The following is an 18,470-nucleotide window of genomic DNA, read 5'->3' as shown; positions in this document are numbered from 1 at the left end:
AGGTATGAGCTTTATTTCTCAACTGAGTGGGAGAGAAAGACATCGGTTTTAGAAATCACAGCTTCCTTGTCGGAATAACCGGGCAGCAATCTTTGAATGACCACTACTGTGATAAGAATTTTTAACTGAATTTTTGAAGCGGAAATGAAGTAACATTTTATTTTTATTTAAAAATAAAATTCTGTTGCAAAATAAGGCCTTATTTTGCGACAGAAGACGCCAGGTTTTTCATGAACAAATAATACCAATATACAAATTTAAACTTTAATTCATAATGACGAGGAGCAGGAGAAATGATAATCAGCTTAAAAAGTAGAATAAAACTGCTCTTAGGGTATTAGTATTAGTAGTCAAAATGATGCAAAAAAGCAAGCTTAATACAGCATTCACCGAAAAAGAGAAAATCTATCCACAATTTGTTCATTACCTCTAATAATTTGTCCAGTTTCTCTTTAAATTCAGTCAGACAAATCACTTTCACACTGCTATCAGATAGAGATTCGTTCCAAAAATCAATTACTCTCTGGCTGAAAGTAAATTTTCACATCTCTCCTACAACAATCCTTCTTCAGTTTGAATTTGTCCCCTTAAGTGTGTTGTCTACGAAAGAATGCCATCAGCGTTTAGTTTACTCAATCAGTTTAAAACCTTAAATACTTCAATCAGGTCTCCTCGTAGTGTCTTGTTTCCTGACGCTGCAATTTGCAGAACTGAAGTGTTTCCTGGTAATAGTCCTTTTGTGTCCTTGACTAATCTTGTTGCTGTTGTGTATACCACTCTACCCCTTCCAACAGATTCACATCCTTCCTAAAGTGAGGTTATTAGACTTGTATGCAGTACTCAACGGTGCGATCTAAGCATTGCCTTATACAATAGGATAAACACCTCATTGTCTCTTCTGAAAAAATTATTGTATATTGCTGACAGAGCTGTATGAGGTGTTCTAGCAACCTGTCTGCACTTCTTAGAGAGCTTCATGATAGACTGTACAATATGCTGAACATAAAATACCTATATGTATTTTTTTGCTCTGCACTACCTTGAATGCGGTACTAACCAATCGGTATGTTATTCTGGAATCGTACTGCAGTTACCAGCTTCAGTCTTGTCACAGACATTATCTAATGTATGACAAGCTGGGGCTTGCTACTTGGGAGTCTAAAACGCTAATGTAACTGATATCCGGGTTAAACTTGAGTCACGTGGACCGGATTTTGGTGAAGTCCTGTCATTTTTTGACAACCAAATCCTTTGTTTCGTCCTTTGCGAACTTAGGAATTTTAGTAGGAATTCTGGGTATAACCCCTGTGCGCAAGTCCTGAAATACTGCACCTAGTATGCTGGATCATCCAAGTATGAACCAATTTAAGGCAGCAACATCAACCGGTGCAATACCACCACTTTGCTTATTGGAATCTTGAAGTGGTGAAACCCATGTTTAGTCTCCACAGCAGAGCTCCAGCTACTCCCCATCTCTTCCATCATGTAGTGTGACTAATCTCTTTTAAGATTATGAGGGGTATAATGGCGAGAACCAATCTTCCTTACATTTCGAGGGTACAGCTCTAAAACGATATTCGCAGGTCGGTCGCTAGATTGTCCGCTGGACCGAATCTGTTGGTAACTCTCTAGGAGTCATCCGAATCAGCTAGTGTATAATTTCGCTGTCTCTACCGCCTCTACTCTGCCAGATAGTGACTACAGAGGGTACAATTAATGTGTATGGGGGAGAGGATTATGGATACCACATTATGTCAAGGAGCTGGGTATATACTTATGTGTGTACGCTATATTCAAAATGTCATTACTTCGTGTAATATGCGCCTCTCCTTTTCTTTGCTAATGAATACATCATGGATAGAACAAACTTGTCTGTGAAAAGATCTAAACTTTCCAAACAATTCTTTATTTTTTACAAATATACGTGGTCTCAGTTCCACTCTTGCCTTCGTGGGTAGCACAGTTGGTAGAATCACCATCCTCCCCTCATCGGGTGGAAAAGACCTGAGTTCGAGTCTCATCGATGACGTCAGGAATTTTTATGGGCCTTTTTCATAACATGGCTGAGTTAGTCGGTCTTAGGCGAGGGTAGCATGGTTTTTTTTCTGCCGGAAACTGGGGTTTTCGTTCAGCAAACAGAAAATCGACCACAGAACACACTTAATTTGCACACAGTATACTCGAAGCATATGGCCTTAGTTGCTGATGCTCCTAAATACTACAAAACCACTATAATTTCACTCTTAATGATGTCCATTTCCACTTAGTCTGCCAGTCTCCACTTACTTTTTTTGACAGAATCCCAATTGTCGGTTGATTTAACCACTGCTCATCTCATTTGTGCTAATTATTCGCTGAATGATTCCTTTCGATTCAAAGGTGCTACTTGTGCATATGTCCGCTCTGAATTCCCTGTCAGAGACTTAGTATCTGACAGGGTATATCAAAATCTCCTCTTTCCGAAATTTTCTCGCTTAAAATCTTTCTATCCAATTCTATCAAGTTTTACCCGATTCTATCACTTGGAACTCTTTGACTTCCTTTCTTTGAAACTCGACTTTCTCCAATCCGTCTTTACTAACAATGAACAAGGAGGTAATTTTCCTTAGAGATTTCAGTGGTCACAACTCCAGCTGGATTTAGTTTTCTAGTCATATGGACTCAGCTAATCGCACATCACTGGTATGTGCGATTAGCTGCTGTGAGATGCTTGGGATTTTACAATTACTAATGATTTCGCACAAATTGTTCATTTACTTACCAGAATATCAGACAATCCTAACCACACACCCAGCACTCTTGTTTGTTTGTTTGTTTATTTGGTTTTTAGGAGCATTAGCAACTAAGGCCATATTGCTCCGCCAGCACTCTTGATCTCTTTCTCAGGAACAACTCTTCCAAGTTAAGTCGAAGTGGGTTGCTCTTCTTTTCCTTGAATTGCTGTTTTAAATCTTCAGAAGTCAATGTTTGTTCAAATCTTGTTAGTGAAAATATCCTTGTAGGCAGAGCCAGCCTGTCCATTAGGCGAACCTCGGCGATTGCCTAGGGCGCAAAAGTCCTAGGGGCTCATTCCAACAAAATTTATTTTTTTTAGTGGCTAAAAAAAATAATTAATTAAATAAAATAAGGTAATGATTATTTCTAAATGAAGAAATAACATTATCTAAATATTTTATCAAATACTAAGAATATATTTAAAAAATATATTATATACAGCAAGGATATAAATATCATAGATGAATGGATAGACAGATGAATGGGTGGGAATAGGTAAGTTTATTGGTAGGCAGGTGCCATCCATCCATCCAAATTTTAGGTCTCGTCGAGGGTGCATGGAACCCTTGCGCCAGCTCTGCTTGTAGGGATGAAATACTTTATCCACACTCCAGCTTAAAATATCGTATTTTATCTAAACCTTGGTTTCCCATAAATGTGCTAAGCTGTTCAAGATAAGAATAGGCTGAGACTAAGAATAGACTAAGGAATGCACTGAGCTCACTTTTCAACAGACTGACCAGTCACATGCACAATCCCCTGTTACACTTTTTGGCCCTCCCTGCAAACCTCCAATATCACTCCTAACCATAACCTGACGCCATCTGATGGAGATCATCAAAAAACTACCACTGAAAGCTGTAGTGGGTCCAGGGTCCCGACCGGTTTTCTCTGTTTCTAATCAAAATCTGTAGTTCATATATTATAGACCTCCTAGTCCATATTTTCAATAAAATCCTAGAAAGTGGGGAGATTTCAAAGATCTGGAACACATACTTTATTCGGCCAGTTCCTAAATGCAAAGACCCCAAGCGGCCTCAAGATTTCAGGCCTATTGTCATCGGCCCTGGGTTCCTCAAGATATTTGAAAAAGCAATTCAGCCCACCATTTCAGACCACTGTTTCAATCTCCTGGACACGCTTACCAGAATCCAGAAAGCCCTCAACAACAGCTTAATGTTATTTTCTTTGACATAAAAGCGACCTATGACAAAATAGACATAACAGCTCTAATCACCATTCTCCAGCATTACTTCGACATTACAGAAAAAACTCTCAACATCATTAAACAAATCCTGGCGCATAGACATCTCATCATCTCACATCGCAACTTTCGGTCAATATGCATTACTAATAGGGATGTTCCACAGGGGGAGGAGGCATATCAATCAACCCTATTTTTCGCAGCGCTGGAGCCCTTCCTGGCATCCAAAACTGACTTCCAATCATATGCTAATGCCCTGAAACTGTACATCATATCTTTTGACCAAAATCATGTTCTTAGCACTACTTGCAGGCAAGTAAAAATATCCACAACCTTCAACAATATCTGCCCGCAACGGATTACAGATTAATCAAGCAAAGACAGCTCATATTTCTTTCACCTAGAAGAAGTCACGCAATGATATCAATCTTACCATCAGTGGATCACCCATTCAGAAAGTTAAAGCACACAAGGATCTCGGATTAATATGGGATGACGGGCTGACATTCCAGGCTCACATCCTGAACACAAAAACCAAAATGTACTCCGCTATGTGGGCGATTCATAACGGGAATTTATGACGCCGAACTGGTAAAGAAATATGTTGTCCGATGTCTCTATCCCATACCTCTCTATTCAGCAACTATTTGGTCCTCTGCTTCCACAACACATTTCAACAAGTTTCTCAGCCTGGAACACTGGCTCCTGAAATGGCTCAACTGTCGGGTTGGCAACCAGTACACCATTTCTAGGGCCCAACTCTACATAAATCTCGAAGTCACCCCATGGAAACAACAGATTGTGGCAGGAAACCTTCTTACGCTTGCTAGACTAATCACAGGACGACTCGACGCCCCTGACATCACTGATCTAATAAAAATTCCCCGCATTTCCGGAAGAAATCAAGTGGATCCAAGGCTCCCACTCAGAATCAGTTTCAACAACCTGAAAGCCTTGAGACGCATGTTCCCAGGAAACAGGGTAGATTTGATCAACAACCTAGCCATCGACTTGGATAAATTCTGTCAGAAGCATATATACAGACGCCAGAAGCTAACGGACACATATACAAACTTACAATTATGACAGACCACCAGAAGGAAAACTGCCACGACAATGCTTCCCATGACAAAATAAAATAAAGTGAAGCCGTCACTGGTTTCTCTTGGCATCTATTACTCCAAAGATACCTGGCTGTGAGCACTAAGACAGTCAAGATTGAAGAGATGCGACGGGAAACAACCGGTGATGGACTGCCTCAATCCATTATATATTTCTCATGTTTTTGTAATTTACAGCACTTTTGATAAAATAATATCCTTTAATTTGGGACACTCGGGTATTCCACAACTTGTAACTACATGTATGTAAAATAATAAACACTGTAAGCTCTGTAGCCTTCAGGTTAAGCATACATGTGCTCCATATAACCGCGGAAACATGTCCCTGCCTTAACCTCTGAATGTAAATATAATACTGGGATATAATACCATGTAAACTGAGATGCTTATGAAATTTAAATCCTTACTAAGGAGCTGATGCGTTAGGCTTCATTTGGCATATGAATACATTTTCTCCCCCCCCCCCTTTTTTTTTTTTTTTTTTCTCTATGTGGATGTTTTGGATTTCCAGTGTTCACATTCCAGAACGAGAAACATGAAAATAAAAACTATTATAAAAATTCGGTTTGTTGGCCCTCAGAGTAATGATTTCAGATTTAACACGCCTTCAGTTGGTCAATATTCGCAGATCATTGTTATGGTTCCGATCATTACTATACAAGAAAAATAATATGTAGGATACCTTATTCCTTATATGAGGTATTTACTGTATAATTAAAGTTACGTTGCTCCAGACCTTCCATTTGTATGCAAATAGTTTACATACATATCAAATATGTTCCAAAAGTCATTTCTTGGACTCTTCATGATGGCTGTATCCTCACTGTGGAAAGTCATTTCAGAGTACTGTAGATAACATAGAAATTCCATGCAATCTTCGAGGCCTACAATTTGCGAAGAGTATATTCTGTCTCTAAATTGAGTACATTCTTTTGTCTGTTTGCCAGTTTATTCAAGCACATTACAGTGTAACATCACTGGGAATTACATTATCTTCTTGTTTATTCATATATATATATAAATACTAGTATACAAGTTTAAAGACACGAGGTTAATGAAATCTTCATATGCATTTAAAAGGCACATTAGTGGTACACATTTCTAGTTATACTTCAATCGAAAATAAGTCACTTATAACTTATTTATATCCATATTTCCATATTTATTGCCTCGAACGAAGCTAGTCTGTTTTAAATCCTTGAGTTGAGTCCGGAAATCTTGTAAAGGGATTCAGGCTTTTTTGGTCGATTAAAGCAAGCAAGTAGTTCAAAGTTAATAATCTCTCATAATCATAGATGTACGAATAGTAATACACATTCATTTATATGTATCTTTTACCTAAAGTATATTAGTCTTTCATATTTTCTGGTGTTAAGAGTATGTTTGTTTATGGAGTAAGTCTAAGCCAGTTCTTGTGCTGTGGTCAAAGGCATTTTATGGAAATTTATTAGCAATCATATTAATGCTAATATGAGGCAAAATTAGGATAGCAGTGGACATTCCTGCCCCCAGGACCTATAACAACTCAAAATGTTGAAATATTTAGTATTCAATCATAGATTGAAAACTAAAAAGTTTTTACTCGGGTTATCCGGTAGCGTAATTTCCCGTCCGTGCTAGCGGTGCCCTGGACTCACTAGCACGGAATTAAGGAATGGCTGTATGTGTTTCAAATTATAATATTCTGGTCATTAAGGTTAATTGTTATTGAACTTAATTATAATATAATAATATATCCAAGATGTAGTATAGTGCATGTATTCCATTAGGCTGCTAACAAATACAGTAATCTGAATCATTATATTTGCAGAAAGCATAGCCTATCGTTTTGGCCCTAAGACCGGACTTATCACATTTACATATCCTCAAGAGAAAAGGCCTGATACCAAAAGTGATCTCCTGGCCATTGGATTCATAACCATGGCCGAAAATGCCGTCCTTGTTCGTATCGACAGCGGAAGTAGCAGCGATTACATGGAACTGGAAATCGTAAGTACCACCCACAGCTTCATCTTCTGTAAAGTGATGTGATACAAGCTACAACAAATTTCCTTGCTTGTAATCTGTGCAGTTCTGTATTTTTCTTAGTTAACTTTAAATATTTAGTTTTTACAGTCTTGCTTCCGATGGAATGGATGAAAATATTAAGAGTGCCGATTTCTCATCATTATTCAGTTGAATGTCTTATTGACCAAAATAAAATCAGTTGCGTCTTTATAATATGCATAGTTTCATGATTTTTATTTCTCTCGAAAACTTTGATTCCATAATGAAAGCAAACCAACCATCGCATGCATACTGTCCTTGACATCCCCATTGTAGCGCCAAAGTAACTAGTTGCTTAGGCTTTTTCTTTCTCTTTTTTCGATAAGATGGAACAGTTTCCCCTGACTCTTAAGTATGTTGTTTTTTCTACTGACAATAAATGACTGGTGCTTGCAATTAATATAATCTGCCAATAAATTAATGTTTCTGAACATGACTTACCGCTTCACCAATAATTTATTATTTTCTGCTTCTGGGAAATCTGAATTAAATTTATTACTCTGTTTGTCCTGTGATTTTAGCTAATTTGCATGAAAGGAAAGGTTTGATCAGAGCTCAGATTAGTCATTAGTAATGGCTTAAGCTTTCAGCAAGACCTAATGAACGAATGTCTCCATACAAATATGCTGTGATTTAAATAGTCTGGTAGCGAGAATTTTATATGCAATTTTCCTAATTGGGCTAGCAAAAACCTTAATTTAGTTGTGCTTCTGGTCTGGAACAGTATTAATGCTAAAAACACTTTAAATTCAGGTTGCTGGGAGCGCACACATTCTTCTAACAGACAATAAGACAGCCAATCTTCCAGTAGCCAATCATTGTTAAGGTTAGCCTTCTAAAGGCCAATCTTCTGAGATTTAACGTAATTTGAAGTTTCTGTATTAATGCATTGTCTGGAAAGAGGCGTCCATCTAAAATGAAATTTTTGCTGGCCTAATTATATAAAAAAGTTCCGATACAATGGAGTAGTTATTTGTTAATTTATTCTTTAAATTAAGTTTTATGTGCCGTTTGCTTTACTTCCATTTGGTTACTTGACCAAAGCGATCTCTTTGTTTTAAAGGTTGATGGAAACGTCTTTATGGTGTATAATATGGGTACCGAAGACCATCCGATTGAAGAGCTTAGTGTCACTGTAAGTGACGGTCAGTACCACGTAATTCGCTTTACTAGGTCCGGACCAAATTCTACAATACAAATCGACGACCATAATGTTAGAACAAAACATCCCAAGGGTAAGTAACCAATGAGCATTGACAGTGTATTTAAACTTACTTTCCTGCTGTTATTTTTCATTACTTTTTCATAGAGATGTTTCTAATGAAACAGATACTCACTGGTTTATTTTATATACATAAAAAATATACGTTACGTTTCTGCACTTATTTTTGCGATATTTGTGACAAACAGTTTATCATCATCTCTTCCATTTTCATTATCACAAATTCTGATAGCTGGCGTAGCGGATACCACCACGAAAGGTGGAAATACTGATTACTGTATGCGTTCAGTTTTCAGGAGCCGTAGGTCAGGGTTCTTTTCTCACCTACAGCGGTTGTTAAAAGTAATGTGTACGTGTTGAACTTTTTTCTACAGCTTATGTGGTTAGTTTCAAGAAGGAAATTCGACTGGAAAACTCAGTCCGTCAAACCCATTACTGAACCGCACTCCTGAAACAAATGCAAGTTTGGGTAGTGTCTCAGACATACGGGATTACGTATGTTTGAACTTATAGCGTTGGAGAACGTATGAGTGGGATTTTTGTTTTAGGAAATGCACAAAAAGTCCGCTTCCTTGCGTTATTTAGTTATTCTAATATTAACTCTCATTCTCATTGTACATACGATTGTAATGGTCATAAAATAGCGACACAAAATGTTGATGTATACCTTTTGTAAGCAACGGCATTCGATTCGCAAATGAGGCAGCAAAGCTCGCTTTAAAGGATTTAAGATATTTTGGGGAGAGCGGTAAGGCCCATCTACGAAATCCGATTGTTCAACTCTAAAGAAATATATAGCCGTCCAAGTTGCTAGAACATTACGAAAATGTGTTGTACTGTGAAAAAAAAAATATTTTTTTTATTTCACATGTAAAATGTTGTAATACTCTTTGAAATGCACTTGTTGTGTAGAGTAGAAGATAACTTGGAAAACTTGCCTTGTTTCATAGTGAAGACTCTGACTAAAGGTTATTCAGAGTCTGAAGAGCTGCGGAGGTTCGGATATCTGAACTGGTTCGCAAGCTGTTGTGGGGCGAGTAAAATTCTGGCTCACTGGAAATGAAAATATTTTAAATTATGGTAAATACGTACCATATGAACGAGGCAGTCACATCACTGGGTCTCTTTGGAACGAAAATCTTGGTTCGGTGGACACTGACCATTATTTTCGAAGTCAATTAAAGCGAGGATTTGCTATCTTACCATTTTCGAAATCGGCAATACGTTATTGTTGTTCAGATATGACACACTAGATTAGATATATGCATATCTTATAAATATATACACTTCTGCCTAAAAGTTTGCAATCAAAGTGTACGATAACAGTTTTTGTTAATTTTCTTTTTTGAAATTAGATATGACAATGTAGTTTAATACAAAAAAACAACATACTACGAAGTATTTTAAGATTTTTTTATTAAGCATTTAAAACTATACAGCAAAAAATATTGAAATGGTTAATACTGTATTAACAACTGTACTGATATTTCATCAAAATATTCTCCACGAGATTTTATCATTGCCTTACATAGACGTGGAATTCTGGAGATTAATTTTATAATAGTGACTTCATGAACATTATTCCAAGCGAACTACAAAGTTTCCCGTAAATGTAGTAAAGATGGGCAGACTTCACGGAGTTGACAGTCTACAAGTCTAGACGATCACATAAAAGGGTTTAAGTCAGTCGATTATGGTGACCACACCGTAATTTACAATACCTCCTCCTGTTGTTTAATTGCTAGAAAATCTCTGCACAGCTTAGATCTGTGCTTCGGTTCATTGTCTTGTAATATAAAATTTCTTCCACAAGGTCGAAGTCCAGTGGATATTGCATTACGTTCAAGAATGTTTTTATAACCTTCTTTTCTTAACCTTCAATTCTGATGGTGTCACCCACTCCAGAAAGACAGAAGCAACCCTGAGATTATGATGGAACCACCACCGTGCGTGACTGTAGGCACCATTTTTAATTCAGTTGATAAACTCAAATAAACTCTACGCTTGGATCCAAAAATATCACAATCTAATTCACCTGTCCATAGTACCTTTTTCCACTATTTAATTGTCCAATGTTGATGGCTAAGAGCCATCAATATTGAACAACTGAAACCCAAGCCAACCATTTCTTTCGATTTTCCGGTTTTAATAAACGTTTTCGTACAGCTACGTGACCATGAAGTCCCGGTTGTTTAAGACGAATTTTTACAGTGGTTGTAGACAAGGGAGTTTCTTTGTTCCTATTGAATTCAGTTCGGATTTCAGGTGCGGTAAGTCGTCGATTGCGTTTAGAAATCAATGTTATGGTTTTATCTTGTGCTTTCCGTTGTTATGTGCGGTGGTCCCGATTGCGGTTTGTCCTTTAAACTGCCAGTCTCCTTGAATCGTCGAATGGTAGTTTGTACTCCTTTAAATGAAACACCTAGTTTTTTGCCAATACTTCTCATGGAATAACTTTCTTTACACAGAGTTGTAATAGGACTTTTTTTTCAACACTTAGTTCCTTATTTCTTGCCATGTTTATCACGAAACACACAAAACTTACACCCAACCCTCTTTCTGAATGACGAGTATTGGATTTTATAAGTTACAACTCTTCTTGTCAATTTATATTATTGCACAACACTTTTTTGAATTGACTCATTTATAATCTATAATATTGAAACAATATTCCCACTTTCTGCAAAAATTCTAGAATCGTTCTACTACATTCTGGAACCTTCTGCACCTTTCTGGAAAATTCTATAAATTTCTTAAATATTTCTTGAATATTATTGCAGTGTTTTTGATTTTTATACAAAATAGAAAATATTTTTATAAAAAATAGTAGCACGTTGGTCCTATTTTAATAAAAACTTTGAAAATGAAGAAAGCGTAAACGTAATGCCCAACTTTTAGTTGGGTGTGTATCAGATCATTTTATTGTTGGATATCAGATCATTTTATTCAAATACTTCTCTGCTTTAACTTTAATTAAAAAATAATAGAGTTCAAAATAAACAACTCTATTTTTAGCTGTAGCAAAGAATAGTTAGAACTATTGTTTAATCCTTAAAAAAACAAGCTACCATTAACTCTACATTAATAATGTCCATTTTCTCCAAACATCATAGCGCTAAATAAATATTTAATAAATGCTGTTGATCGTGCATAAACTTGGCAATAAATGTTATTTCTTTCATACTGATGTATTATTTCAATTAGTTGTAGTATGGATAAATTAAAATTAAAGTTCACAGTTCAGTAAATATTAATAAAACAACAACAACAAAAGAAAATATCCTCTAGGTAACGAAGGTTTAATCCTCCACCATCCGTGTATTCCCAGGCAGGCAGCTCACCATCTTCAACAGCCACTCTAAAATTCAGGTGGGCGGGAAGAAAAATCCGATTAAAGGAAAAACAGACCGACCTTTCCAAGGAGTGATAGCAGGCCTAGTTTTCAACGGACATCGGATTCTTGACATGGCTGCTGAGGACGATCCTCGTGTCGAAGTTGACGGTGATGTAGAAATTCTTATGTCTATTCCATCCCACCTAAATCAAAATGTGATTTCGTCTACACCTGATCAGGTAATTTTAATATCTCGATTTTCACATTTCACCTTAAAAATTCTTCGCCTTTTTCGATTTTCCTGTGTGAAACATCAAAACCAGTTGTGAATAAGTTCCTGGTCTAGTGAAAAACTGGCATAATCTGCTCATCATACCGTGGGATATTTCCAATTATATCCCAGCCCGGTTCATGATACTTTCTTTCCAGCTTTTTAAGCTAATGTATTGATTACGGTGAAACTTTTTTAAAGGAAAATAAAATATTTTTATAATGTAGAAGTTCAAACTTGTCGTTAATGCATGTCTTTTAAATTATGTTTTCGTGCGAGGAGGGTGATAATGAGGATGCAAGTTATTCTTCATTATAACCTCATAACAGGTTCCCATTTTAATGGATGATACTTTCTCGAAAAATTTTTGAAATATTCACGAAATTTTTGAGACAAATTTTCATGAAAGGGTCTATTAACAGGGATCCTTTCGTGAAAATTTGTTTACGTCAATTAGTCCTTAGGTAATCCGTTTTGAAATATTTCTATAAGAACAGTTCAAGCGATTAAGTTATTCTTAAACTGTTCTTCAATTGCATTGTTCTATTCTGTTTTCTTACAAAGAAGAAAACTTGATGAATCGCATAACACGAGAGATTTAATTAATTTAATGATTAAATTCAAGTCTGATGTCAATACCTTCTCTATTAGCCTACAATCCATACACGGTACTAAGTGCCCTCGTGGGTAAGATCGTCGTCCTCCCCCACACCGGGTAGAAAAGATCTGAGTTCGAGTCCTGTCGATCACAGGATGAATTTTATGGGCCTTTTCACAACGTGGCCGAGTTAATCGGTCTCAGGCGAGAGTAGCACAATTTTATCTCCCGGAAACTCTGGGTTTTCGTCCAACAAACAGAAAAGCGACCTCAGAACACATGCAATTTACAAACAACATACACGGAGCAATATGGCCTTAGTCGCCGGTGCTCCTAAAACCCTACAACAACACCAAGTACTATAGGTTCTAATAACTGTAGTGTTTAAAGTTTTCATTAAATAAAACATTTGGAAGTGAAATTATGGGACATTGTTTCTGATTTGATTCAGAGTGGTACTTTAATTCTGCGCCTCAACTCGTTGAATAAACATTTTCTGTTTTGTTAATTTTTGCATTATGGCAAGATATTTCCACTTCCTCCCATCTCTTTCCTGCAATAGATATGGAAAGATTTAATGCATCTTAACGTAGGTCGCTCGTTGGATCTAAGGACGATAACGTACATCCATAAGACGCACATTATCGTATTTGAATAACTAAGGTTAGTTTCTTTTGCAGGTTAAAAACAAAAACTCATCACTCAATCTCTGAATAAGCATATCTTGCATTCCAAATTGATTAAGGATATAAGCGTTCAAGTTCACTAACTCTATGGCTAGGAAAATCTTATCCATAGCATCAATGTTCACCTTAGTCTTATTAGTCTTGTTATAAAATTGACTTTTCCACTTTTAAAAACGCGGTAAAAGTTCTATACGTTATAAGTAGAAGTTGTATAATGAGGCCGAAGGTTAACTGACTTTAAGACATTAAAATGTTTATTAAATACTTATTTCTCAAGTTAAAAAGAGCATTTTTATAAGCAAAGCATCTTAGCTTAAAGAGAAATTTCTTAGTCTACGAAACTTTCGTAGACCTTTAGTAAAATATATAATCTACTGGCTGCCCTTTTCAATACTTATGAAAGTAGCTTCACGGCCAGGAGAGATGATTAATCGATTATAAGAATATAATCGATTAATCGAAATTTCATAACTTGCTATGAAAATTTTCGAGTTGATATTTTCTTTAAAAAATTCGTCTAGTAAAATTGACATTCAATAGGCATTTATTTTATTTGACTGAAGTGCATAATTGCTCGTTCTTTTGGTGTTCAGGTGACCGAAGGTGAAGATATGGTGTCTTCAGGCGCGGGATCAGGATGCTGGGATGATGAAGATGATTGCGGTGTAGGGGAGCTCGGTTCAGGTAGGTGTTAATTATTATTATTGACTACTAAATTAATAATTATTATTATTTGTTATTCTAGCAAATGTTTGCTTTCACCACCTTTACACATCCGATCGGCTAGAAGGGTGTACAAAAAGCCAAGAATAAGAAACATTTACAAAATGCAATTATTAAAAATATTACAAGAGGTAGTTATTTACAGTATCTTACAAAAGCAGAGGTTCTGTAGTGATTTTTATGTTGCATTTCCACTCGTTACAGGATATTACCCTGTAACAAGTGAAAATGCAACATCACTTCTTAATTATAGTATTATATCTCTTTCCATCTTCTTTATCCGAGGAGTTTCCATCTGGGTGCTTCCATTCTGTAATTGAAGTAAGCTGTGGACTTCAAAGAGGCTCTTCGCTCTGTATTGCTTGCTTTCAGAGTATTTCACAGAGTTTCAATTCTTCTCTCTAACCCTGTTTTCATTAATTTTTAATTAATATAGATCAATGTTCCTTAATTCGTGGACCGTAAAATATTTGAGATGATCTTAAAATTTTCACAATATTATGACTGAAATATGTTAAACGTTTATTTGTTTAGTATAGGTAAATAACCCATCATTGCTTTTTATGTTTTACAATGTTTATAATTTTATTATTTTTTTTCTCAAGTGTATATACTGCATATGGATATGATTTATAGATAGGCAGGGAGAATTTTTTTTTAAATTTAGGTGGGTTGTTGTTGTAAACTGTAGTGTTATCTTCTTCTTTTTTTTTAATAAATCCTAAGCACACCAAAACAGAAACACGAATTCAGCATCAGATATAATGTTCCTATGTAACGTAATTTAATTTAATATGTAACTATTCATTATTTAAAAACATCTAAAACTAGTAAACTGAAGTGACCGGACGATTTATTTTGCTTTGTGGGTGAAACGTCGGCTTAATATAAATTTTCCCTATGACAAATATAAAGCTTTTTGGGAGGATGTGAATTTGAACGGTTGGTAAAAACCCGCAAATATTAACGGAACGTTATCTTTGAGCTAGTTTATCGTGTAGGGATTCAAACAACTTGGGGTGGCAGTTATTTTTTCCTATTTCTTGATACTAAAATCTATAAAAGTAGCAAATAAATGCAATATTAAACAACATCGGATAGTAGTAAACCAACTACTATCTGAAGTATTCATTACTACTGAAAGTATTTGGTTCACTTGCTATTCCAGTCAGTGGCGAAACTGTCATATCGCCAGGTCCGTCATCGCGCTGGTGGGGACCAGACAGCTGGCATATTTGATCACTTATTTCTCCAGAATGATAAGGATTGTTTCTTGCATTGGGTAATTATCAATACTTTGTTACTTAAAGTCATAACCGCATGTTTTGCTATTTTTTTCTTGGTCTTGCCAAATTTAATACTATTTTCTGTTGATTCTTAGTTTGTCCATAAAATATTACTATGGAATGGACGATTTTGGTGTGCGTGGTAAACCTGAGAGAACTGGAAGAAGGCGTTTTGTGTCAGATATGAAACAAAGAATTAACAATTTAAACAGCAATTTATTCTGTTTGCAGTAAAAGTCTACCTACACAGTCCTTTTGGAAACAGAAAACTGAATTATCCGCTACTGCATTAGCAGGCTTGACTATTCAGGAAGCTACCTATAAATTGGCGTCCCCAACACAGAGAACTTGTAACGCAGCAGTAACCAAAAGCGTTATTTAAAATAACACTTTTGGTTAGTAAAGTTACTCTAAAAGAATGTACGAGGAATGCAGCATCTGTAACTTATTTTCGTAATCTACAAACCCATTGCATATGTCGGTTGTTAGTTGCTTCTTCCAAGCGAACACCATGTGTGAGGAGTAAACTCGCCGCTTATATCTGCTTTTTTTGTTTGTTTGCATTTGACATAGAGACAGTTTAAGTTTTCACTGCCAATACACAAGTTACGTCTCAGTCATGCTAACGCTGGAGCATCAATTGACATGACTGGAAATGCCGAGTGAGAAAGAGTGAGTGAGTGACTGAAAGCTTATGTATGGCTAATGAAGAAACTGTTTCCGGTCTGAAACTAATTCTCGAACGTGCTTTCTATTTCCCTAGGTGACGACTTAATCACTCCGGTGTACATCGTGCCTACCGCTCAGTCTACAACAAGCGATCCGTCGTCGGATTTGCCTGGAGGCCGTCCAGCCGTGGTAGGATCAGAGGACAGACTGTGCGATGACGAAGACTGCGTGGACAGCGGATCAGGGTCGGGGAGAGATCAGCCCCCTTCCTACGGAGCAGCTGATACCAGAGAGCGACGTCGACCTGGACGTCATCGAGTTCCCGGGAGGAGTTGGAGGTCCCCATGAAGGTGACTTCACCATATCAACCTCAGATTTCGACCAGGTAGGAGAAGATAGCACCACCTCATCGTCCGTCAGCGACAAGGCCACTCGACCAACCCCAGTAGTATTTGAAGTTCCAATACCTGAAGTTACTGGTTCTGGTAAGGATAGACAGAAGCCAAACCAGAAATCCAAAAGCTCTGCCGACAACACTGCCTTGGTGATAGGGATCATTGCAGGGGCGTTGATCGCCATCGTGCTCATCGCTCTGGTCGTTTACAAGTTACGGAACAGGACGGAAGGTTCGTACAAAATAGACGAGAGTAAAAATTACCAGTTTTCGGCTGTGTCTGGTAGCCCCCCTCTGCTCAATGGACAACAATCTCATATGAATGGTAGTGTGAAAACTGGTGAGAAGTTCACGAAACTGTCCAAGAAGAAAGACAGTAAGGACCTCAAAGAATGGTATGTGTAGGATCAGAGCGAACAACACACTTATTCAATTACATACCGCAGTTTCTACCAGTGGCCGCGTGGCGACAAAGCACGCTGCTAGTGTGCACAACAGATACACACACACTGACACACACACACACAGCTATATGCTCACTATGTGCTTTCCTAACCGCGGCAGAAGTTTTTATTCCAGGACCTGTATCTGAGCCATCCACGTTCTGACAATACCAAGGACTCCCCTCGCATGTTCTAACTACCTTTGTGCTTTCGTCAGGCTGCACGGTACGATCAGAAGTAGTGTCACGTACACCAGCACCACGCCAGCATCAGTTCACCCGATCGGTAATCCGATTTTCATTTCTCCCGCTGTCCATGAGTATCGAGACTAGTCTACTTTAGAAGGCCGTTTACTTAAATTATGCGAAATGCTCCATTTTGTCAAATGAATGAAATTAAAATTCTCCTAGAGGAAAAGAGTGAATCAAATTCTCAAATACGTTTGAAAAATAAGAAAAGAAGAAAAAAAACTCTGTATTAAAGACTTTTCGGATGCGCAGGTTTGTTCCATCTCGATGAATTGTGAAGATCTGACTTTTCGCCAAGTCTAAGTGCTTTAGCATGTCGCACACACCTCTTTGTTATGTTAACGATCTACCAAAGCAAGAGTTGCCATAGAGTATTCCTTTCATGCAGAATAGATCCCTTTTTTGTAAAAGTAGCCATCAAGTTATTCATATATTTCATATCCACTTTCGTTTTTTACAGAGAAAATGTAAGCTACAACGTTTCCACTGCTTATAAAATGTGTCAACTCAATGTGATTATGTTTTTCACTGTTGTTTTTCTAACAGCGGTGCAAGTTGTAATAATGCTGGAAAGTATTTTTCTTTCACTGCGTATAATTTTATGTTTTAAGCACCTTACGAATTTGCATGAAATAGCAGAATATAACGTTTCTAATTAAATTTTAAAATAGTATCGGAATATTTTACGTGTAATCAAGTTACAGAAACTTGCGTACAATTAAATATCACTACGCATTAATTATTTAATAATCGATTGATGTTTACGTTGTTGCAGAATAAAATATGTATACAAGGCATTTTGCACTGAGCTTTATTACAACATGCCTTCGGATATTTTAAACATTTCTTTTACTTTAATTCAACTATCGATCTTCAAATAAGTTTCTTTAGGAATGTCTCGCACGCGATTTTCCTCTCAAAAACCATGCAGTTACTTTATATCCATTTCGCTATAAAATTATATAAATTTTGTTAAAATACTTCTGTTCTGTGGTGCATTACGTTCATGGAGGATACGAATATAAAATTTCATGTGCTTGAGAAAGAATGTATAGTCACCGAAACGTTTACATTTTTATTCTTCTTTCAATGAATCGATTACTTGTTAACTGGTTTACAGTTTAAAAGATTGTTTAATATATAAACATAATGTATATTTGAAATGTTCGTTTACTTAATCAACATTTTCAACAATTTTGTACGCCATTTTTAAGTTGTTGCTTGCATTGGCTAATTTTCAACCATTATCACATTGTCCTCTTGATGTATACGAAGAGTAAACCCACTTCCGTCTTCAATGGATCCATGTACCATTCAATCCCTGGGTTAGCATCTTAAGTTGTCAGTGTAGTTTAACCTAAAAGAATTTAGCTGTTACGCAAACTTTGTAATTAAAAATTGAAGTTTTTAGTTTATCCCCAAAATCCAAGTTCCTGGCATCTGTTCTTTT

The 18,470-nt window shown here is 36.7% G+C and overlaps 1 protein-coding gene across 3 annotated transcripts in view; it reads left to right on the top strand.

Annotated features, from left to right (window-relative positions):
• LOC150084598 (neurexin 1-like) overlaps nt 1-16,406 on the top strand; it is a 264,465-nt gene extending 248,059 nt beyond the window's left edge. For 2 of the 3 annotated variants that reach the window (XM_090376505.1, XM_090376507.1), the window contains 5 exons: nt 6,911-7,089; nt 8,210-8,381; nt 11,697-11,941; nt 13,851-13,941; nt 16,030-16,406. In XM_090376505.1, coding sequence (XP_090232631.1) covers nt 6,911-7,089; nt 8,210-8,381; nt 11,697-11,941; nt 13,851-13,941; nt 16,030-16,283 — 941 coding nt within the window. In that variant the 3' untranslated portion in view covers nt 16,284-16,406. Of the gene's footprint in view, nt 1-6,910; nt 7,090-8,209; nt 8,382-11,656; nt 11,942-13,850; nt 13,942-16,029 lie in introns of those variants that run through there. The other variant, XM_090376506.1, reaches the window with a different exon arrangement.
• The last annotated feature ends 2,064 nt before the right edge of the window (nt 16,407-18,470 follow it).

This window comes from Mastigoproctus giganteus, chromosome 6 (genome assembly GCF_048544385.1).
Source record: "Mastigoproctus giganteus isolate SK-2022 chromosome 6, ASM4854438v1, whole genome shotgun sequence".
NCBI lineage: Eukaryota > Metazoa > Arthropoda > Arachnida > Uropygi > Thelyphonidae > Mastigoproctus > Mastigoproctus giganteus.
Note: the sequence above shows the minus strand (reverse complement) of the source record. Positions and strands in the feature narration are given on the sequence as shown.